General features: G+C 44.3%; 2 protein-coding genes across 9 annotated transcripts in view; one reads left to right on the top strand and one right to left on the bottom strand.

Moving 5' to 3' along the window:
* The window catches only part of LOC119952381 (pre-mRNA 3'-end-processing factor FIP1-like), a 53,841-nt gene extending 39,096 nt beyond the window's left edge, over positions 1-14,745 (top strand). For 4 of the 5 annotated variants that reach the window (XM_038776089.1, XM_038776087.1, XM_038776088.1 and 1 more), the window contains exons 13-16: positions 485-543; positions 1,722-1,905; positions 9,452-9,601; positions 14,361-14,745. In XM_038776089.1, the coding sequence (XP_038632017.1) occupies positions 485-543; positions 1,722-1,905; positions 9,452-9,601; positions 14,361-14,490 (523 nt within the window). In that variant the 3' untranslated portion in view covers positions 14,491-14,745. The remainder of the gene's footprint in view (positions 1-484; positions 544-1,721; positions 1,906-9,451; positions 9,602-14,360) is intronic. The other variant, XM_038776090.1, reaches the window with a different exon arrangement.
* Positions 14,732-23,342, bottom strand: part of lnx2b (ligand of numb-protein X 2b) — a 78,893-nt gene continuing 70,282 nt past the window's right edge. For 3 of the 4 annotated variants that reach the window (XM_038776082.1, XM_038776085.1, XM_038776083.1), the window contains 3 exons: positions 19,936-20,158; positions 16,684-16,842; positions 14,732-15,853 (listed from right to left, as the gene is read on the bottom strand). In XM_038776082.1, coding sequence (XP_038632010.1) covers positions 15,718-15,853; positions 16,684-16,842; positions 19,936-20,158 — 518 coding nt within the window. In that variant the 3' untranslated portion in view covers positions 14,732-15,717. Of the gene's footprint in view, positions 15,854-16,168; positions 16,843-19,935; positions 20,159-23,342 lie in introns of those variants that run through there. The other variant, XM_038776084.1, reaches the window with a different exon arrangement.

Raw genomic sequence — 23,342 nt, 5'->3', positions numbered from 1 at the left:
GGGTGTGCAAATGGCAAATTCAATATGGGCAAATGTGAGGTGGTGCATTTTTAAAAATTTATTCGGGGGATGCGGGCATCACTAGCTAGATCAACATTTATTGCCCATTCCGAACTGCCTTTGAATTGAGTGGCTTGTTAGAACCATTTCAGAGGATATTTAAGTGTCAACCACTTTGCAGTGGTTCTGGGGACATGTTAGGAAGAATATGGAAATGTTACGCACTGCTGGAATAATGAAAAGTATGTGGGGAGAGATCGGAGCGGGGTTGAGGGTGGGTGTCATTTATATGCATCACTAAAAATAGTGACATACATTTTTTTTTAAAAAGAGCAAGCCAATCTGTGGGGTTCATTTCTCTCGGGGTAAATTGAAATGCTCTCTTGTATTTCTGGTTATAGTTTGCTTCGCACAAAATGAGGAAAAGTGATAATTTGGAGAATCTGTTTTCTTGTGCCTAACAAATACTGTCTGATTCTTCCAGTGGTCCACCACCGGGCTATGATAACAGACCACCTCCTCTGTTCCCCTATACTACTGCAGGTAATTATTAATATGTTCTGCTGAAAATGTAAATTTTAATCCTAAGAATAACATTCATTAGCAGTACAATTTATTAGAATCTCTAGCAACATTTCCCCATTGTATCTACTTTTTAAAATTAATTTTCTTTTATTCCCCTTTTTGGTTTTGTTTTGCCAGTTTTTTCCCCCTGAGTTCCTGAACGTGCTGAAGCATGGTTCCAAGGGTGCTGGACGCCCTCTAGTACCTCGCGCAAGTGGCCATTACACACATGTGCCTGGATGGTGAGTGTCAGCAGGCTGTACAACTGTGAGCATATCACACCTGAGCCTGATCGGATTTTCACTCGAAATACATGCACATGCTCTTCCAGTAAGGAGCATTGAGTAGATGTGAGGCATGCAAACTCCAGTTGATTGACAACCCACCCGCCAACTCTGTCTCCTTGTTCGAGAGGTGGTAGTGAGACTCAGCAATGAGCCTTAGTTGCTCTGCTGGTGATTTCAGCTAACTCGCCATGAACTGGACATTGAACCTGGACACTTCCAGTTTTTGATCTTTTCGATCTGCCTAGTGTTTACTTGATTCATTAAAATTTGATACTCCTTTAAATGCAATTTGTGCAAGTTCTACTTGATGTTTTCAAACAAGCTAAATATTGGAGGAAATGGAAATTGAATCATTAACTGAAGTCTGTAAACAACAGAGCAACATGTGATGGAAAAATCTAAATTGTGTGCAGGTTTAGAAAATAGTAAAATCAAATTCCGTTATACTTTGGGCATCGTGGAGCAAATTTGTTCAATGCCATGAGATTAACTCTGACCTTGGTAATTTGAAAGAGGGAAAAAGGCACTTCTATATCCTCTGCATTGATTATCTGCATTCAGATTTGAATATCTATTTACTTTGCCATTGCTTTTCTGATGATACTCAGGCTAGTTATGTTATGTGACCTTCAGTTATCCATTAATTTCCAATATATTCAAAGGAAATGATTCCAGTTCCATGCTGAGTAGGTGTGTAAACTGACCCATGGTTCAACTCTTTCTTTTCAGGTTCGCTCCCCTGCTATCTCCCCAATTTGTCTATCATGAACTCGTACATTGTAAAGATGATTCTTATAAATGACTTGTTCTCTAATCATGGGGGCTCATTTATAATCTCCCTTAATTTTTTTGTCACCCACCCGCCCCCAGACTCTGGACTAATTGGTTATCCTGCTATCTCCACAACACACACACCTTGGATGAACACTGTTGAAAAAAGCACCAACAGTCACTGGGAGTACCAAGGACCTCGACGAGAGAGAGAACGAGAACCTGATCGAGAAAGAAATCGTGAGCGAGATCGTGGCCCAACACCAACGACATCTGAATACAGGTGAGTGAATGTCATAACTAAAAGAAAAAACTGAATATTTAAAACCCAAAATTTAAGAGGGGAAAATGGATGGACCACATAAATGCAAAAGATGGGTGGCGAGGGGAAGGGTAGTAAATTAATTTCTCCAGGTTAGAAGAATGGGAGAAAGTAGCAGCAGCAGAAAAGATGAGTATATTAAAGGATTATTAAAGGCACCTGATCAGAATTTAAATTTAGTTCAGGAATTCTATTAAATATACTAAAAAATACATTTTGGTGAGGTTTTTCATCTTGCATTCATCAGGACAATCACAAGACTACCAATGTCAGGGGAAACAGGGTGGCACAGTGGTTAGCACTGTTGCTTCACAGCACCAGGGACCCGGGTTTGATTCCTGACTTGGGCCACTGTCTGTGTGGTATCTACACAATTTCCCTGTGCCTCGTGGGTTTACTCCGGGTGCTCTCGTTTCCTCCCACAAGTTCCAGAAGATATGCTTGTGAGGTGAATTGGGCAATCTGAATTATTCCTCGGTGTACCCAAACGGGTGCCGGAGTGTGACGACTAGGGAATTTTCAGTAACTTCATTGCAGTGTTAATGTAAACTATTTGTGACACTAATATAGATTATTATAACGACTTTATACTGTATGAGAACAGGGTGTTGATTGGTTGAAAAGTGAACTCTGGTTGAGGAGTTGCCATGGAAAACGCACAAGTTGATGGTGGCTGACAGTTAATTGCCAGGCATTGTTTGAAGTTTAAACTGGGCAACATAACTCCGGTCAAGGCATTGCCTCGTCGAATGAACCAGCAAATGGATATCACTTATTTTGTTTAGCTTAAGCAGGCACAATATGTTCTTTCTGTCTATAAGGAACAGGGCCCTGTATATTAATATCTGTAGATTCCAGTGTTCTTAAATGCACTACACCGCAAGTCCGACTGACAATTTTAAGTTGAATGTCAGCCTATATTTGAGCACATTGAGGATTATTGTTGAATAGCCTTCCTTGTGGTAACCATTCCATGATTCTAGTTGAGAAAGTAAGCTGCGAGGAGGACACAGGCTGCAAAAGAATATAGATAGGTGAAGTAACTGGTCAAGAATATGTCAGTTGGATTGTTTCTTGGCCTTTTGGTTAAGATCAAGGCTGGGATTCTCCTCTACCCGGCGGGGTGGGGGGTCCCGGCCTGGCAGAGTGGCACCCACCATGCTGGCGTCGGGCCTCCCCAAAGGTGCGGAATTATCCGCACCTTTAGGGGCTAGGCTCGCGCCGGAGTGGTTTACGCTACGCCGACAGGCACCAAAACTGGCGGCAACGGCCTTTGGTGCTACGCCGCCAGCGCATGCGAGGTAGGTGGGGTCTCTTCCACCTCCGCCATGGTGGAGGCCATGGCGGCGGCGGCGGAAGAAAGAGTGCCCCCCCCGGCACTAGCCCGCCCGCCGATCGGTGGCCCCGATCGCGGGCCAGGCCACTGTGGGGGCATCAATCCCGCCGGCACCAGAGTTGGTTTAAACCACGTCGGCGGGATTGGCCTGTCGGCGGTGGGGTTTCAGCCCATCACGGGCTGGAGAATCGCCGCGGGGGGCACTCCGATCAGCGGGGCGTGATTCCCGCTGCCGCCGATTCCCGGGTGGCGGAGAATTCCGGCCACGGCGGGGGCGGGATTTATGCCAGCCCCGGGCGATTCCCCGACCCTGCAGGGGGCCGGAGAATTCTGCCCCAAGTGTCAGACCAAGATCAAAGCCTTTTGTTGTCAACTTGGATCTTGTATGTCTCTCTTATGGAGACCATGAACTAGCTTCAGTTTGATTTTGAATTGGTTTATGGAGCAAGCAATTAAATGGATTAAGGGTTTGCCTTGCCCACTTTGCGCATTGGGTTTGTAATTTAAGGATGAGATTTTTTTTTTTAAAAGAATACGGCAGATGGAATATAAAATTGAGAAATTTGAAGTTATCCATATTGGTATGAAAAATTTAAATACTTTTTAAATGGTGAGAGAGTGGGAAATGTTTAGTATTCAGAGGGATTTGAGGATCCTTCGAAACAAATCACAAGGTGGTCAGGTACAACAAACAATTAAGAAAGTAAATGGTTTGTTGCCCTTTATTTCAAAAGGATTGGCGTATAGAGTAAAGAAGTCTTACTACATTTGCATAGAGCATTGGTGAGACCACAACTGACTCCCTTACTAAGGAAGGATAGACTAGCCCTGGAGAGAGCGCAACAGAGATTCAGTCTGATTTCAAGCATTTGTTTAAACTTATTTTTATTGGTTTTGCATTTATAATAACGTTGCAAGGAACATTACCCAGTAGCAAAGAGATATTTACAGTGTATACGAGGGAAACAAAGAGAAGAAACAAGAAAAAAAATTAGAAATATAAACTGAAATGTGCACAAGATAACCTGTGCAGTTGCCACAACCATGCCGTCTTAACCTTATACATGTTGCCTTCTGGTATTAAAACATACCGGGGCATGCTTGACTCCACCTCGGCTTACCTTGATGCTGTTGTTATAATCGCACCCATGTGCCTCCCTGCCCTTCATTGCCCCCCCAGCCCTCCCTGTTGCTCATTCTGGGTGAGTGTGCTTAACACTCCATTTGGCTCTGTTTCATTACTTTGCTCTGGAGTCGCCAGGTATCGTTAAGATACCGCCACAAGTTTCAAGGTTAAGTTCAAAGCAATAAAACCATACACCAATTAGTAATTAGTACACCAATTCAAACAACTGAGTTTATTATAATACAATTATAATACTACCCATGCACACGCTAAGAGGATTAAACTATTCCTACTGCTAAATAAACCAATACTTATCTCAAGGGAACTGCCGGATCAGGGGACAAGGCCTCTTGCTCTGCTCTGGTCTGCAGACTTCAGGTTGGTACGGGTTAAAAAGGGGTCAGGAATGTCTATCTCTGGTAGCGATCGTTGTGAGACTTACTTGCTGGCGGCTGCTGTCCAAAACCTCTCCTCTCTCTTTCTCTCTCTCTCTCGTTCAAGGTCTTCTTGGTAACCTGGTCGAAATGCTGGTCCAGAGAGGTGGGCTGGTTCAGAAGAACGAACTATATGTGGGACCTGTCTTTTATAGGTCCCAGGGATCCGCGCCCCTTTGGGCGGACCCCTTTACCTGCTCGGAATCGATTGGGTCTCTTCCCAATCGATATGTTTGAATCCCCCCAATACTGAGGCTGTTCCTTGGCTACTGGGCGGGCCTTTCAGCTGCTTTGTTTTTGGACCCCGCTGGTGCCGGGCTGTCTGGTTTCCCATACACTGTTGCAGTTACTTCCCCATTTGTGTCCATTGTCCCTGGGATCGTCCCATTACTATGTTAACTATCCTGGAGATTGCCTCCTTCGTATGCGGAATGTTCGTTTCGGTGCTGTCTGCTCTCTTAGCAGACAGAATCGACATTTGCTTGGTGCAGCCTGCTGGTGCTGCAAACATTGTCCATTTTAACCTGCAAGCTTTGCGTTCCTCCATTTTGTATTTAGGGAATGGCCAACTTCGGTGGCTACCCCCCCCAATGTTCCTCTGCCTTGCTTCCCAATGCTCGAAGGGATGTACCCGTACAGGAGCTCTCCTCTGCTTTTACCCATTCCGCTTCCAGCTTTTTGACCCATCACCGTACTCTTTCAACAGTGAATGCCCAGTTGTAGAATAGGAGTTCTGGGAATGTCAAGCTTCCCCCCCCCCCCCCCATATTCCGCATTCTGTTGTGGATCCTTGGGTTTTCTCTCTCACTCTTTCCCACCCCCACCACAACACCATGATTCATTTGTCTACTTTGGTGAAGAAGGATTTCGGGATGAAGATCGAGAGGGATCTGAACAGGAAAAGGAACCTAGGCAGTACATTCATCTTAATTGTCTGCACTCCGTGTGAGAGCAGGAGTGAACCCCACCTCTGAAGGTCCCTCTTTACCTCCTCCATCAGATTCGCAGGTTCTATTTGTGGATCCGTGTCCAGTTGTGGACTATTTGGATCCCCAAGTAACGGAATTTGGTTTGGGTCACTTGAACGGCAAGTTTCCCAGGTTTACCTCTGCCCCTGAAGGCTCATGAGGAAGATTTCACTCTTGCTCAGGTTAAGTTTGTAACCTGAGAAGATTCCAAACTCCAGTTCCATTTTCCTCCCATGCTGACTAGCGGATTCGAGACGTAGAGGAGCAGGTCATTCTCAGAGTGTTTTCCCTGTGTCCCCTCTAAATGCCTCTCCACCCCTTCGCTCACTGATCTGAAAGCGAAGGCCACTGGCTCAATTGTCAGTAGCAATAGTAGCTGGGACAACGGGCTTCCCTGTCTCATGCCTCTGTGCAACCAGCAGTATTCAGAGCTGGTGGTGTTTGTCCGTACTCTCGCCATGGGAGAGCTGTTCAGTAGCTTCACCCACAAGGTGAACCCAAACCCAAACCATTCTAGTACCTCCGTGAGGTACCTACATTCGACTGTGTGCCTGAGGAGATGATCATTTCTGGTGTCTCCTGCCCGGGTGAGGTCGTAGTCACGTTCAGCAGGCACCTGATGTTCGCCATTGGTTGTCTGCCCTTGACGAAGCCTGTCTGATCTTCTGCGACCACATCTGGGACACAACTCTCCAGTCACTTCGCCAGGACCTTGGTGTCAATGTTGAGGAGTGAGATGGGTCTGTATGACCCACACTCTGTTGGGTCTTTGTCTTGTTTAGGGATCAGTGATGTCAAGGCCTGTGCCAGCGTGGGCAGCAGGGTCCATCTCAAAAGCAAGTCATTGAACATCTCCCGCAGGAGTGGGGCCAGTGCTAGCGCAAATTGTTTTAAGTTGTCCACCGGGAATCTTCCCTGACTGTATGGAGTTAATGCTCTCATGACTTCCCCCAGTTCTGGTGGTGCCTCCAGCCCCTGCCTCCTTTCCACCCCACAGCTAGTATGTTCAGCAAATAAGGAACTTCCTCCACAAGAAGACAGCAACATTTCCCCAGCTACTAGGACATTTGTTACTGGACAGACTTCTGACAGCACGTGAACTAGGGACGTTAGCTGCGCCAACATGTATGGATGATTACTGGAAGAGGTACAGTTGCCACAGGACGAGACACTCTGAGGTGTACATCTCCCAGTAAAATGCTTCAAATGCTTGTTGATCTTATCTGATGCTGTGGTTAGTTTACCTTTCCTGTCGTTCACTTCCGCTATGTCCCTTGTGGCTGCCTCCTTTCTCAGCTGGTGAGCCAGCAGATGACTGGCGATGTCCCCATGTTCGTAGAAGGTTCCTGTGTCTGGTCTGGCAGAATCGGTGCACTGCTTTCCCGGAAGGCAGGTTAAATTCCATCTGTAACTTTTTCTCTGCGCCAAAGGTGCCATGGTCTGTACCATGATGTACCACTGCTCTATCTTCAGTATGGAGTCGATCAGCTGTTGCCTAGCCACCCTCTACTTTCTGTCCGGAGTGCCCTGTACGCTATTATTTCCCCCTTTATCACCGCCTTCAGTGTCTCCCAGAATGTGGAGAGTGAGACTCCCCCATTCTGGTGGCAAAATACTGTGACATTCTTTCACAGAACGCTTTGTCAGCAAAGAGAGCGGTACCCAGCCTCCATGGGGGAGGCGGCCCATCTCCAACTTCACATACACATAATGTGGTGTGTAGTCAGATATTACTATTGCGATGTATCCGTCCTTACCAGCCCTGGAAGCACCAATTTACTCACTACAAAGAAGTTGATGCGGGAGTATAACTTTGTGAACTTGGGAGAAGGGGTATTCCTTCTCCTGCAGGTGACTGATCCTCTGCGGGTCTTCTCTTTCCCCCCCCCCCCCCCCCCCCCCAACCAACTATGAGGAGTTGGTGGGAGTCTAGGTTGGGGATTTCTACCATGGTCTTTTTGATGAAGACAGTGTCATCCCACTTGCGGCATAAAGATTCACAAGTACCATGGGGCACTGCTGACCATCACTGTCCTCCCCGGGTCCATCATTGTATTCGTCACTGTAAAGGCTGTCCTTTCGCTCAACAGTATGGCTACCCCCTTGAACCTTGCCCCGTAGCACTCTTGATAGGTCTATCCTGTCCAGCTTTTTCTTGCCCTCAGGTAGTCCTTCTCTCTCGGGTGTGTCTCCTGGAGGGAGACTATGCCTGCCCTTGAATCATGAGGTGAACAATGTGCCTCAAATAAAAGGGGCTGTATTAAATAATCAAACTCAAACAATGTAATCTCTGGTGCAGATGGATCGCATGCAAATATTTTAAGTGAATTGAGGAAGGGAACAGAGGGACATCTGTACATATGTAATTTGTTTAGAAAATATGTAGTGCCATTAAAAAAAGGTGCAGTGACAGAAAACTGGTGGAAAATTAAAGTAATTCCCATAATTAAGATGAGGAGAAACCATGCCAGAAAATTATAGACCAGTCAGCTTAACATTGTTTTATTAAATAAATTTAGAGTGCCCAATTCTTTTTTTTCCAAGGCAGCATGGTGGTGCAGTGGGTTAGCACTACGGCCTCACGGCGCTGAGGTCCCATGTTCGATCCCGGCTCTGGGTCACTGTCCGTTTCGAGTTTGCACATTCTCCCCGTGTTTGCGTGGGTTTCGCCCAATAACCCCATAATTGCATAACGTGCAAGCTAGGTGGATTGGCCATGCTAAATTGACCCTTAATTGGAAAAAATGAATTGGATACTCTGAAATTTAAAAAATATATATATTTTTTTCTCCAATTAAGGGCAAATGTGTGAACTCCACACGGATAGTGGTCCGGGATCGAATCCAGGTCATCGGCGCTATGTGACAGCAGTGCTAACCACTGCGCCGCCTGCAGCTTAACAGTGTTGATGCGGGGAAAAATAAAGGAATCTCGACTAATGGGGAGAATAAAAAGACATTTAGAAATGAAAAATATGATACTGAATAGTCAGCATGGATGTTAAAGGGAATAACCTTGCACAACCAACTTTATTGAATTCGAGGAGGATAAAATAGTGAGGATAGGCATGAGTGATACAGAAAATGTAATTTATCTGGATTTTCAAACTGCCTTGAATAAAATGGTCCATAATAGACTAATGAATAAGTTTAAAGAATGCGAGTTCGGAGCCAAGTGGCAGAATGGATTAGTTGCTGACTGGAAGCAGAGAGTGGGAGTAAAGGGCAGTCATTCCACAAGGATCTGTGCGGGGACCACTGCTGTTCACAATTTACATTAGTGGTTTGGACTTCGAACAAAAACACAATTAAAATATTTGTGGATAACAGAAAATTATGGGGGTGGGAGGGGGTGATAGACAATTGAGGAATTACTGTAACAAATTATGTGAAGACATTAATAAACTTTCAGAATGTGCAAATAATTGGCAAGTGGAGCTCAACAGAAATGAATTCTCAACCTTGTAGTGAGCAGCCTGAATTAGTAATGACACTACATTTATATACTGCTGTTAGCAAGCGTGTCAATGTGTTTTACAGGCATGTTTGAGATTAAATCTGAAACCGCTAAATTGGGAAATTAGGATCCTTTTAAGTGTAAACAAATTTTTCACAACTTGTAATTTTGCCTCCACTCTATCCAGTGAAGATGTGCCCTATTCTTCTTGCAGCAGAGAACGTAACTATGACAGAGACTATCATCGGAGCAGAGATCGCAGTAGAGATAGAGAAGATCGTCATAGGGAACGACGGCACAAGGACAAAGATGATTCTAAGCACAAGTCCTCGAGGCGGTATGTATTTGCCTTTCTCTTCAAGACTTCTTGAAGTCTCTTTGTAGTGATGTCATCTTATCCAAAGTACCAGCTAAATGGGGCTGCAACGCACTGCTGTCCTGGTGTTGTAAAGCCAAAGTGCAACTCTGAGTTATAGCTATACCAGTCTTCAACAATTGCTTCTGATTATGGTTTGAAAACAATTAACACTTTTGCATAATATCTCAAAATACTTGTGGGAGAAAATGATGGAATTATATTAGATGGAGGCGGGGGGTATCTATGCACACAAGGCTGGTTTATTTAATGGCATGAAGAGGGGTAGTCCTGTGTTTGTGTGGGTTTCGCCCCCACAAACCAAAGATGTGCATGGTAAGTGGATTGGCCACACTAAATTGCCCCTTAATTGGAAAAATGAATAGGATACTCCAAATCTTTTTTTTTTTTTCTTTTAAAGAAGAGGGGTAGTGATTCGAAAAGGAAAATCAAGTTGGGGGCAATGTTTCCTCTTTTCCCCCCACCCCACATCCATTCCTGTGCAGAATGCAGTCTGTGCACACCAATATCAGGTGACAAACATGCGACAGCTGTAGATTCAAAACCTATAAACCGGTCTTGTTTGTTCTTTCATGTTGCTTTCAGATTGTTGCTATGTAGCCATTCACACCTAAACTGGGCCGTTATTTTGTTCCTATACTATACCCATAGAAAACAGCGCAGTACAGGCCCTTCGGCCCTCGATGTTGCACCGACCTGTGAAACCCCTCTACGCTATTCTCTTATCGTCCATTTGTCTATCCAATGACTATTTGAATGCCTTTAGTGTTGGCGAGTCCACTACTGTTGCAGGCAGGGCATTCCACGCACTTACTACTCTGAGTAAAGAACCTACCTCTGACATCTGTCCTATATCTATCTCCCCTCAATTTAAATCTATGTCCCCTCGTGCTAGACATCACCATTCGAGGAAAAAGGCTCTCACTGTCCACTCTATCTAATCCTCTGATCATCTTGTATGCCTCAATTAAGTCACCTCTTAACCTTCTTCTGTCTAACGAAAACAGCCCCAAGTCCCTCAGCCTTCCCTCATAAGATCTTCCCTCCATACCAGGCAACATTCTGGTAAATCTCCTCTGCACCTTTTCCGATGCTTCCACATCCTTCCTATAATGCGGCGACCAGAATTGCATGCAATACTCCAAATGCGGCCGCACCAGAGTTTTGTACAACTGCAACATGACCTCATGGCTCCGAAACTCAATCCCTCTACCAATAAAAGCTAACACACATATGACTTTTTTAAAAATATATTTTTATTCTCCTTTTTCACAATTTTTCTCCTGAATTTACACCCAACAACAATCAATAACCAACAAATATATCAAACCCCATAAGTAACAACGATCCCATCCTCCCACCATGCCCAGACATCAGCCCGCATGTTAACATAAACAAATGACAAAGAAAAAAAGGAATCCGGGATTACCCATAGCCATCTTTAACATACATAGCCGCCCCCCCCCAACTAATGTTCGATGTTATCCAGTTCTTGAAAGTGCATAATAAATAGTGCCCATGACTTGTAGAACCCCTCCGAGCCTCCCCTCAGTTCGAACTTAAACTTCAAGGGTCAAGTATTCCAACAGGTCTCCTCGCCACGCTAGGGCACGGGGTGGAGAGGCCGCTCTCCATCCCAGCAGGATCCGCATTCGGGCGATCAACGAGGTGAAGGCTATGATATCTGCCTCCGCACCCGTTTCCAATCCTGGCTGGTCCGACACCCAGAATATGGCCTCCCGGGGACCCGGGTCCAGCTTCACATGCACCACCGTGGAAATTACCCTAAACACCTCCTTCCAGTACTCCCCAAGCTTTGGACAGGACCAAAACATATGAACGTGATTAGCAGGCCGAACACCTTCTTACTAACCCCCTCAACCTTCAGGGATCTATGTACATGGAAACCGAGATCTCTCTGCTCATCCACACTACCAAGAATCTTACCATTAGCCCAGTACTCTGTCTTCCTGTTATTCCTTCCAAAATGAATCACCTCACACTTTTCTGCATTAAACTCCATTTGCCACCTGGCAGCCCAGCTCTGCAGCTTATCTATGTCCCTCTGTAACTTGTAACATCCTTCCGCACTGTCCACAACTCATGACTTTAGTGTCATCTGCAAATTTACTCTCCCATCCTTCTACGCCCTCCTCCAGGTCATTAATAAAAATGACAAACAGCAGTGGCCCCAAAACAGATCCTTGTGGTACACCACTAGTAACTGGACTCCAGCCTGAACATTTTCCCATCAACCACCACCCTTTGTCGTCTTCCAGCTAGCCAATTTCTGATCCAAACTGCGAAATCACCCTGAATCCCATGCCTCAGTATTTTCTGCAATAGCCTACCATGGGGAACCTTATCAAACGCTTTACTGAAATCCATATACACCACATCAACTGCTTTACCCTCATCTACCTGTTTGGTCACCTTCTCAAAGAACTCTAGGTTTGTGAGGTACGACCTACCCTTCACAAAACTATGTTGACTATCTCTAATCAAATTATTCCTTTCCTGATGATTATACGTCCTATCTCTTATAAACCTTTCCAAGACTTTGCCCACAACAGAAGTAAGGCTACCGGGGTTGTCTCTACTCCCCTTCTTGAACAAGGGGACAACATTTGCTATCCTCCAGTCTTCTGGCACTATTCCTGTAGACAAAGATGACTTAAAGATCAAAGCCAAAGGCTCAGCAATCTCCTCCCTAGCTTCTCAAAGAATCCTAGGATAAATCCCATCCGGCCCAGTGGACTTGTCTATTTTTACACTTTCCAGAATTGCTAACACCTCCTCCTTATGAACCTCAAGCCCTTCTAGTCTAGTAGCCTGTGTCTCAGTATTCCCCTCGACAACATTGTCTTTTTCCTGTGTGAATACTGACGAAAAATATTCATTTAGCACCTCTCCTATCTCCTCTGACTCCATGCACAACTTCACACTACTGTCCTTGACTGGCCCTACTCTTGCCCTAGTCATTCTTTTATTCCTGACATATCTATAGAAAGCTTTAGGGTTATCCTTGACCCTACCTGCCAATTGCCACGCTCTTTGGCTTTTTCATCATAAAATCTTGTTATTCGGGCAGCTTGGGTGCAGGGGCTAGCTCTGCTGCCTACAGCACTGAGGACCTGGGTTTGATCCCGGCCCACTGACCGTGTGGAGCTTGCACAGTCTCCCAGTGTCTGCATGGTTTTCACCCCACAATCCCCCGCAGGGTAGGTGGATTGACCACTCTAAATTGCCCCTTAATTGGAAAAATATAATTGGATACTCTATAAATAAATTAAATCTTGTTATTTAGCCTCCTGCACTATCATGGATCTTCCATTTTTCTTCCTGTCCCCATCCTCTTCCACTGGCTTAAAATTCTCCCCCAAGTTGCTGGCTGATTTGCTGAGTAGTTCCAGCATTTTTATTTCTAACAAACTCCCCAATTGACAATCTACAGCAGTGTTTTGATGATGTGAGCACTTTCACTGTAAAAGAAAGGGCTTCCGTCTATTCAGTTCCTTTTCCACGTTGGGGGAAATTCAAGGTGCGGTGCAGCTATCGCTCATTTACCACTCCTGTGTTACGATAAAACGTCATGCTTAAAATGACAATCGCTTACTCATAAGGAAAAACATAAGGATGGATTATATTCCTGGCCTGTAACTTTTGCATTAAATATTGGCTGCCTTGAAACTGGTCCAAAAATACTCTTAAACGTCCCTCCTGCTCGCTGCATTCCGCTTGCCACTTCCCTCCTGAACCTCTGGTCCATACTGAATCTTTACCCGCCAATATGAGAAGCTACAATCTCTGCTGCGCTAACATCAGTCAAACACAAAATTGTACCTCAGAAGCAAATATGTGCACTATGGATCCCTTAGAGATTCCTCACTCATTTGCACAGAATCAGACAAATTCTTCTCTCATGGCAATTCCTTTTCCAACCATCTCCTGCTTCCTGCACTATCACCTGTTGCCATGTGGCGTGACAACGTATTGATTGGTAGAGCAGCAGAAAACTCCAATGTTCATGTGTGCTCGGTTTTAGAGGGACAAAGAATCAAGAAAGGATAAACAGGAATTAGAAAATGTGCAGAATTATGTAGTGCAATAAGGGGCAGTACAGGTTCAGTTGCAGACGATGGAGGGAGAAATGCTTAATGGCTATGTGATTATCCTTTGGTCACTGTCACACTAGCTACAGCGTGGCATTGGTGCTATGTGACAAAAGGATTTCACAATCTACTATAATCTTGCAGACTGGATTTTTCACCATTTTCTATCCTCCTCAAAGTGATGGTTCTGTAGGTAATTAAATTACCTTGAGCAACGTGATCATTATTAATGTATGAGCTCAAACAATGAATGTCAACAGGATATTTGGCTGAATAATGTGTTTTACCTGATTTTCCCAGATTGCTGGGTGGCAAACACCTTTTGGTTGCTGCTTTACACATTTTAAATCTCTTATGCGCTCTCTTAAAAATTAGTTCGAGCACTTTAATTACTTGAGCCAAATAACTGAGCAAGAATCACATTTGACACAATATTGTAAATTTCATGCAGTGATTTGCGTGCCATAACTTTATAGAAGGGCATTCACAGCCCTGGAAAGTTGGTGCCTTTCTGGGATTTCTATGGTTCTTGCAGCAATAATGGCTAACACCTAATCTGAAGCTCTCCGTTCTGGATAAGAGGTTTTACTCCTAATTTATTTTCACAGCAAACAGCACGAGAGTGAAGAAGGAGGCGAAAGTCACAGACGCCACAAACACAAGAAGAATAAACGAAACAAAGAGGACAAAGAAGCTGGGGATGATGGTGCTGTAGAGACTGGGGGAACTGAGAAATAAGTAACTGCTGAACTGGTCTCCTCCATCGGAGAATACCAAGGATGAACAATTAGCTCTGATGTTCTGGACTCTTTACTGTTGAAGTTGCTGTGAATGCAACTTTCCAAAAAAAAACTAAATGGACAGTAATGCTTAGGAAGGCCACAGCATAACCTGTACAATGTGAAGCCTGATCCCACCTTTCTACGTATTTACACTTGTCTTTTTTGTAAAATGTGCTTGTAAAACAAAAAATATTAAAACCGTTTTTCTAAAGAGTTTATGTTCAATGCACATTTAAATTCAGAATTTGTCAACTCCAGCGTTGCAGATTTAAGATTTCATATAAAATCATCCATTTGCTTACATTTTTATACTATGGTTCACAACCCTTTTAAGGCAGTAATATGAACCAAATAAAATCTTAGGTTTCATAATTTAGCTTTCAATCACATCTGCATTTTTAAAAAGCTCCAGTGCGAAACATGATTTTTCTTTTCCCCACAGATGTGAACAGGAGCCATGTTACATTGCAAGAATCTGAAGGACTACATCATACACACTTGTACTTTTGAGAAAGCACTGACTAGGTGATTTTTACTATCTGAATATTGATTCAAGCAAGCTTAAGCTAAAGATTATACAGTCTTTACATCCCCCCCCCCCCCAAAGCTTAAGCTAAAATTATATAGTCTTCATATTTTCCCCACATGTTTCCTGATTCATATTCATTTACTAATGCCCACTTTGTGGAATGTTCGTTGTGGCTTTTGGTACACAAGGTCCTCTAAAAATCAAATTGCTTAGAGGTGATATTCATTGGACAGCGAAGATTGAAGAGATGATCAAACTGATGGATTTATCTGAGAATATCAAGAGGATGCTCCATCCTGCTTGGGCAAAGCACCTCTGGTTATGTCACTATCCTGGGATGTGAAGTTCATTTATTTGACTGAAAAATAAAATTGATCTTACAAATAGCATCAGTGAATGCAAGAGGCCATAATTGGGAATCCATTGAGAAATTTACAGTTGCACTTTTGACTTTTTCTTCCCTCCGTGCTCCATTGTCTTTACGAACTACGGAAGTTGGAGAAATGTGAAATCTTAGATGTGTGTGGACAAAAAGACGTGTTTAACAAATGCACTTTGGTAATCTGGTATTTCTCTGATGGTTTCTAGTTTTGAGTTTGTACTCCACTAGTTTCATGATTAAGGCTTTGAGGCAAGTGTCTCATCAATTTACTTTCACACATGGCTTCCTGGCCAGGAGACGACAGTGAGTGTGACTCTATTCCTCTGTTCTTTAAGCATTGGAATTACAGCCGAATTGCTCATGCCTGCAGTGGAAACTCCATTTACAGCAACAATCTCATCCCCGCATCTGTAAAAAAAAAAAAAAATGGAAAAAATAACTTATTCCATTTAAAAATCACAGCTCCTGGAGTAAAAATGAATTTGCTAAATCTTGAGTAGGGATTATTCATGCTAATTAACTTACAACAATATTCAATTTGTTAGCCAAGGAGATATAGCAACAGGAATAGGCCACTGAGCTCTTCAAACCTGTTCCACCAGTTAGACTGACTAATCTGTAGCACACCTGTGATCCTTAATACCCATGACCAACAAAATCTAAAAAGCTTTTTTTTTAAATTTAGGAATGGAGAGAGCGTCCAATTTTTCTACCCTTCACTTTTATCCCCTTTATCTAGATTCTGCCAAAGAAATTATTTCCCAGAGTCAAATTATTAATCAGAAACACCTTTATTTTCCCTACTTAAGGGAACACAAGCCCAATCTACTCAGATGGGTATGATTTTTCTGGTCTCCAGAATGCACATGCTGCCAAGGAGTAACTTGTTGAATGTTCCTTTTCCAAGATCCACTTCAGAATATTATCTTTAATGAACAGAAAGCCTATCTTTCCCTTTCTCATACCTACTTCCCTTTGCAAGGGTAGAGTTTACAATCTTTGAACATGTTTCTCTTTGTCGCGGTCCAAAATGGCTGATCTCTTATTCTGAGAGGACTGTGACCTCACGTTCTAGAGTCTCTTGTCTCGGGGAAACAATCTCAGAATCTACCCTATCAAGCCCTTAAGAATCTTGCATGTTTAAATTAGATCGCTTCTCATTCTTCCACAATCCAGGGAAAATAGGCCTAGTCTACGCAGTCTTTCTTTATAAGACAATCAAAATAGATGCAACTTACTTTAGTCTTCCATCAAAGTATGCTGGTGTGCCAGGTACGATGGTTTTGATAAAGAAAGGCTGGTTGTCTTGGCTTTCCTCAAAGCCCCCAACGATGCTAAATCCCCAGCTTTCGGAATTACTCTTATGCAGAGTAATGTCATTGCAACAGTGAAGGTAACTTTAAACGGAGAACAGGAAAAAGGATATTAAGATCAATCATTTTATTTATTTTTTTTTAAACTTTAAAAAATAAATTTTAGAGTAGCCAATTATTATTTTTTTTAATTAAGGGGCAATTTAGCGTGGCCAATCTACCTAATAGCAGATCTTTGGCTTGTGGGGGTGAAACACAAGCAGACGCAGGGAGAATGCAAACTCCACACGGACAGTAACCCAGGGCTGGGATTCGAACCCGGGTCCTTAGCGCCATAGTCCCAGTGCTAACCACTGTGCCAAAGGCTGCTCCCAAGATCAATAATTTAAATAATGTTCATGAAGGTCACACACTGGATCAGAAGTATATTTCCATTTGTTCAATGCTACAAATATAGAAAAGACTTTGAATTTGATACATATCTCTATCCTATAACATCTGAATTAGATACGTCCTATCCATTAAATAAATAAAGAATAGGTCTGATTGTAGGTGTCAGCAATATTGATTGTTTTTTTAACCCATTCATGTCTTAACAAAGCTGTGAACACATTTATGTTTGGCACTTAAAGGATTTCAGACCTCATTTTGATTTGTAGTTTTGAAACATTATTGCTTTTCTCAAGTGCTAGTTATCAAATTGGGAGGACCAAGTTGCCAATCATATCTTCAAATAGCTTTCCTCATTTTCTTTCTACCTTCTTAAAAAACCCGTGGGGTGATTTTTAACTCTACTCAATGGGTTAAATCCTCGTGTACACATTCTAGATCAGTACTTGTTCTTTACCACAGCAGATGCTATCTCTCTGGCCCTACTCAATGGGTTAAATCCTCGTGTACACATTCTAGATCAGTACTTGTTCTTTACCACAGCAGATGCTATCTCTCTGGCCCTACAATCAACTCTCAAACATCTCGGCAACAAGGACACCTACATCAGATTGCTGTTCGTAGACTACCTCTCCGCCTTCAACACCATTATCCCAACAAGACTAATAACCTAACTCTGCAACCATGGACTTGACTCCTCCCTGTGCAGCTGGATCCTTGACTTCTTTACCAACAGACTGCAAGTGCAGTGAACTCAGCCCAACGCATCACACAAGCTTGCCATCCTGCATAGGATTCTGTATACACCTTCCACTGCCTCAGAAAGGCAGGCAGCATTGTCAGAGACCCCTCACACCCAGGCTTTTCCCTCTTCCAGATACTTCCATCATGCAGAAGATACAAAGTCTGTAGACCTGCATGTCAGACATAGGAACAGCTTTTTCCCCACAGTTACTAGACTAGGGCAGCATGGTGGTTAGCGTAAATGCTTCACAGCTCCAGGGTCCCAGGTACGGTTCCCGGCTGGGTCACTGTCTGTGCGGAGTCTGCACGTCCTCCCCGTGTGTGCATGGGTTTCCTCCGGGTGCTCCGGTTTCCTCCAACAGTCCAAAGATGTGCGGGTTAGGTGGATTGGCCATGGTAAATTGCCCATAGCGTCCTAAAAAGTAAGGTTAAGGGGGGGTTGTTTGGGTTACGGGTATAGGATGGATACGTGGGTTTGAGTAGGGTGATCATTGCTCGGCACAACATCGAGGGCCGAAGGGCCTGTTCTGTGCTGTACTGTTCTATGTTCTATGTTCCTCAATGACTCTCTGACTGATCTGTTCCCTGTAACAACAGTATTTACGACACCCTATGCGGCTCTTGTTTGGCCTTGTTCCACACTATAACCAATCGCTATTGATGCACCACTGTCAATGTACTTTGTCGAGTATTCTTGTGTCTTCTATGTACGTACTGTGTATGTTCACTTGGCCACAGAAAAATACTTTTCACTGTACTTCAGTACACGTGACAATAAATATCAATCAGTCAATCAACCAATAAACAACTTTACCATATCTTAGTTTAGTCATGCTTACAATAACTTTAAAGTTTCTTTAATATAGCCAGGGGGAACGAGCTACGGTACCTGCAGCTCAAAAACCTCTTACGAAAGGAGACAAGGACGTACCCACAACCGCCACGACAGACACTACTGGAAGACCTACTGGACGCAAGTATCCTAGAGAAAGGGAACTGTAGCGACATGTATGACCGACTGGTAGAAAGGGACGACACCGTACTGGACGCAACAAGAAAGAAATGGGAGGATGACGGTGGGGATTGAGATAGGGTGGGGACTCTGGAGCGAAGCACTGCATAGGGTCAACTCCACCTCCACGTGCGCAAGGCTCAGCCTGATGCAACTAAAAGTGGTACATAGAGCCCACTTAACAAGAAACCGTATGAGTAGGTTCTTCCCGGAGGTGGAAGACAGATGTGAATGGTGCCAAAGAGGCCCGGCCAACCACGCCCACATGTTCTGGTCTTGCCCCAGACTTGTGGAGTACTGGACAGCCTTCTTCGAGGCTATGTCCAAAGGGGTGAGGGTGGAGCCATGCCCGATAGTGGCGGTCTTCGGGGTTTCAGACCATCCAGATCTATTCCTCGGGAGGAGGGCGGACGCCCTTGCCTTTGCCTCCCTGATCGCCTGCCGTAGAATCCTGTTTGGCTGGCGGTCAGCAGCACCGCCCAGAGCTGCAGACTGGCTGTCCGACCTCTCGGAATCTCCAAATGGAGAAAATCAAATTCGCCATCCGAGGGTCAGACAACGGCTTCCACAGAACGTGGGAGCCATTCATGCAATTGTTCCGGGACCTGTTTGTGGCCAACGAAGAAGAGGAAGAATAGTCGGGTGGCCAAGAATCAGGGGAAAATGGACGGGAATCGGGGGAAGGTAGCCGGGTGGCGAGGGCTGCGGGTTCGTTTTGGGGGTTTGATGGCAAGCTAAGGCCCAAAACCAAATTGTAAATAAATGCCTTTAAACATGTGCCTCGGCCATATTGGGGAATGTAAAATATGTATGCCGGTTAAAGGGGGCGGCCACAGTTGTTATTATGAAGATGCTTACCTGTAAATATACATGTTAATTTTTGTGTGTTTTTTTTCTAATAATTTGTTGGATATAAAATATGAAAACTCAATAAAAAACATTTCATAAAAAGGTTTTCTTTAATATTACATCTGCAGAATAATTCGACCACAGAAGTTATGCATGCAATACTTAGATAGAACAGTCCTCACCTCGGTAATCCAAGCCACATGACCCATAGAGGGGACCAATCATAATCGTTCTCTTTGCTCGTCTCAGGTGGTTCCTCTGCAGCTGAAGACATGTCAACGTTGGGAAATTCCAAAACCCTCAGCAGCACTGTCGAGGAGGCTGTGTTCAACTTGAGAACCGACACCGCTTCATTATAACTCAACTGTGTGAGGTCCACCCCATTTATGCTCAGCAGCACATTTCCTACGATAGAAAATATAGATATAAATATAGAACAGTACAGCACAGAACAGGCCCTTCGGCCCTCGATGTTCTGCCGAGCAATGATCACCCTACTCCAGGGGTGGGCAAACTTTTCCGTGCAAGGGCCACATTCAGAAATTCACAATTCACAAAGGGCCGCATAGAACATAGAACGATACAGCGCAGTACAGGCCCTTCGGCCCTCGATGTTGCACCGACATGGAAAAAAAAAAAAAAAAAACTAAAGGCCATCTAACCTACACTATGCCCTTATCATCCATATGCTTATCCAATAAATTTTTAAATGCCCTCAATGTTGGCGAGTTCACTACTGTTGCAGGTAGGGCATTCCACGGCCTCACCACTCTTTGCGTAAAAACCCACCTCTGACCTCTGTCCTATATCTATTACCCCTCAATTTAAGGCTATGTCCCCTCGTGCTAGCCACCTCCATCCGTGGGAGAAGGCTCTCGCTGTCCACCCTATCTAACCCTCTGATCATTTTGTATGCCTCTATTAAGTCACCTCTTAACCTTCTTCTCTCTAACGAAAACAACCTCAAGTCCATCAGCCTTTCCCTCATAAGATTTTCCCTCCATACCAGGCAACATCCTGGTAAATCTCCTCTGCACCCGTTCCAAAGCTTCCACGTCCTTCCTATAATGAGGCGACCAGAACTGTACGCAATACTCCAAATGCGGCCGTACCAGAGTTTGGTACAGCTGCATCATGACCTCATGGCTCCGGAACTCAATCCCTCTACCAATAAAGGCCAACACACCATAGGCCTTCTTCACAACCCTATCAACCTGGGTGGCAACTTTCAGGGATCTATGTACATGGACACCGAGATCCCTCTGCTCATCCACACTACCAAGAATTTTACCATTAGCCAAATATTCCGCATTCCTGTTATTCTTTCCAAAGTGAATCACCTCACACTTCTCCACATTAAACTCCATTTGCCACCTCTCAGCCCAGCTCTGCAGCTTATCTATGTCCCTCTGTAACCTGCAACATCCTTCCGCACTGTCTACAACTCCACCGACTTAGTGTCGTCTGCAAATTTACTCACCCATCCTTCTGCGCCCTCCTCTAGGTCATTTATAAAATGACAAACAGCAACGGCCCCAGAACAGATCCTTGTGGTACGCCACTCGTAACTGAACTCCATTCTGAACATTTCCCATCAACTACCACTCTCTGTCTTCTTTCAACTAGCCAATTTCTGATCCACATCTCTAAATCACCCTCAATCCCCAGCCTCCGTATTTTCTGCAATAGCCGACCGTGGGGAACCTTATCAAACGCTTTACTGAAATCCATATACACCACATCAACTGCTCTACCCTCGTCTACCTGTTCAGTCACCTTCTCAAAGAACTCGATAAGGTTTGTGAGGCATGACCTACCCTTCACAAAACCATGCTGACTATCCCTAATCATATTATTCCTATCTAGATGATTATAAATCGTATCTTTTATAATCCTCTCCAAGACTTTACCCACCACAGACGTTAGGCTCACCGGCCTATAGTTACCGGGGTTATCTCTACTCCCCTTCTTGAACAAAGGGACCACATTTGCTATCCTCCAGTCCTCTGGCACTATTCCTGTAGCCAATGATGACCTAAAAATCAAAGCCAAAGGCTCAGCAATCTCTTCCCTGGCTTCCCAGAGAATCCTAGGATAAATCCCATCCGGCCCCGGGGACTTATCTATTTTCACCTTGTCCAGAATTGCCAACACTTCTTCCCTACGCACCTCAATGGCATCTATTCTAATAGCCTGGGTCTCAGCATTCTCCTCCACAATATTATCTTTTTCTTGAGTGAATACTGACGAAAAGTATTCATTTAGTATCTCGCTTATCTCCTCAGCCTCCACACACAACTTCCCACCACTGTCCTTGACTGGCCCTACTCTTACTCTAGTCATTCTTTTATTCCTGACATACCTATAGAAAGCTTTTGGGTTTTCCTTGATCCTACCTGCCAAAGACTTCTCATGTCCCCTCCTTGCTCGTCTCAGCTCTCTTTAGATCCTTCCTCGCTTCCTTGTAACTATCAAGCGCCCCAACTGAAACTTCACGCCTCATCTTCACATAGGCCTCCTTCTTCCTCTTAACAAGAGATTCCACTTCTTTGGTAAACCACGGTTCCCTCGCTCGACCCCTTCCTCCCTGCCTGACTGGTACGTACTTATCAAGAACATGCAATAGCTGTTCCTTGAACAAGCTCCACATATCCAGTGTGCCCAACCCTTGCAGCCTACTTCTCCAACCAACACATCCTAAGTCATGTCTAATGGCATCATAATTGCCCTTCCCCCAGCTATAACTCTTGCTCTGCGGGGTATACTTATCCCTTTCCATCACTAACGTAAAGGTCACCGAATTGTGGTCACTGTCTCCAAAGTGTTCACCTACCTCCAGATCTAACACCTGTCCTGGTTCATTACCCAAAACCAAATCCAAAGTGGCCTCACCTCTTGTTGGCCTGTCAACATATTGTGTCAGAAAACCCTCCTGCACACATTGTACAAAGAACGACCCATCCAATGTACTCGAACTATATCTTTTCCAGTCAATATTAGGAAAGTTAAAGTCTCCCATAACAACTACCCTGTTACTTTCGCTCTTTTCCAGCATAGTATATTAAGTAAAATAATTACTTCACCCGGTTATGATTCTGGGTGCCTCATATAGAACATAGAACAGTACAGCACAGAACAGGCCCTTCGGCCCTCAACGTTGTGCCGAGCAATGATCACCCTACTCAAGTCAACGTATCCACCCTATACCAGTAAGTATCCCAACAGCCCCCCCCCCATTAACCTTAAAAAAAAATTTAAAAAAAAAAAAAAAAAGTTTTTTCTTTACATTTTTTTTTTTCTAATGACTTGGTGGGCCGCAGAAATACCTTTGGCGGGCCGCATGCGGCCCGCGGGCCGTAGTTTGCCCACCCCTGCCCTACTCAAACCCACGTATCCACCCTACACCCGTAACCCAACAACCCCCCCTTTACTTTTTAGGACTCTACGGGCAATTTAGCATGGCCAATCCACCTAACCCCGCACATCTTTGGACTGTGGGAGGAAACCGGAGCACCCGGAGGAAACCCACGCACACACGGGGAGGACGTGCAGACTCCGCACAGACAGTGACCCAGCCGGGAATCGAACC

The sequence above is a fragment of the Scyliorhinus canicula genome, chromosome 17 (assembly GCF_902713615.1).
Source record: "Scyliorhinus canicula chromosome 17, sScyCan1.1, whole genome shotgun sequence".
In the NCBI taxonomy this organism is placed as follows: domain Eukaryota; kingdom Metazoa; phylum Chordata; class Chondrichthyes; order Carcharhiniformes; family Scyliorhinidae; genus Scyliorhinus; species Scyliorhinus canicula.
Note: the sequence above shows the minus strand (reverse complement) of the source record. Positions and strands in the feature narration are given on the sequence as shown.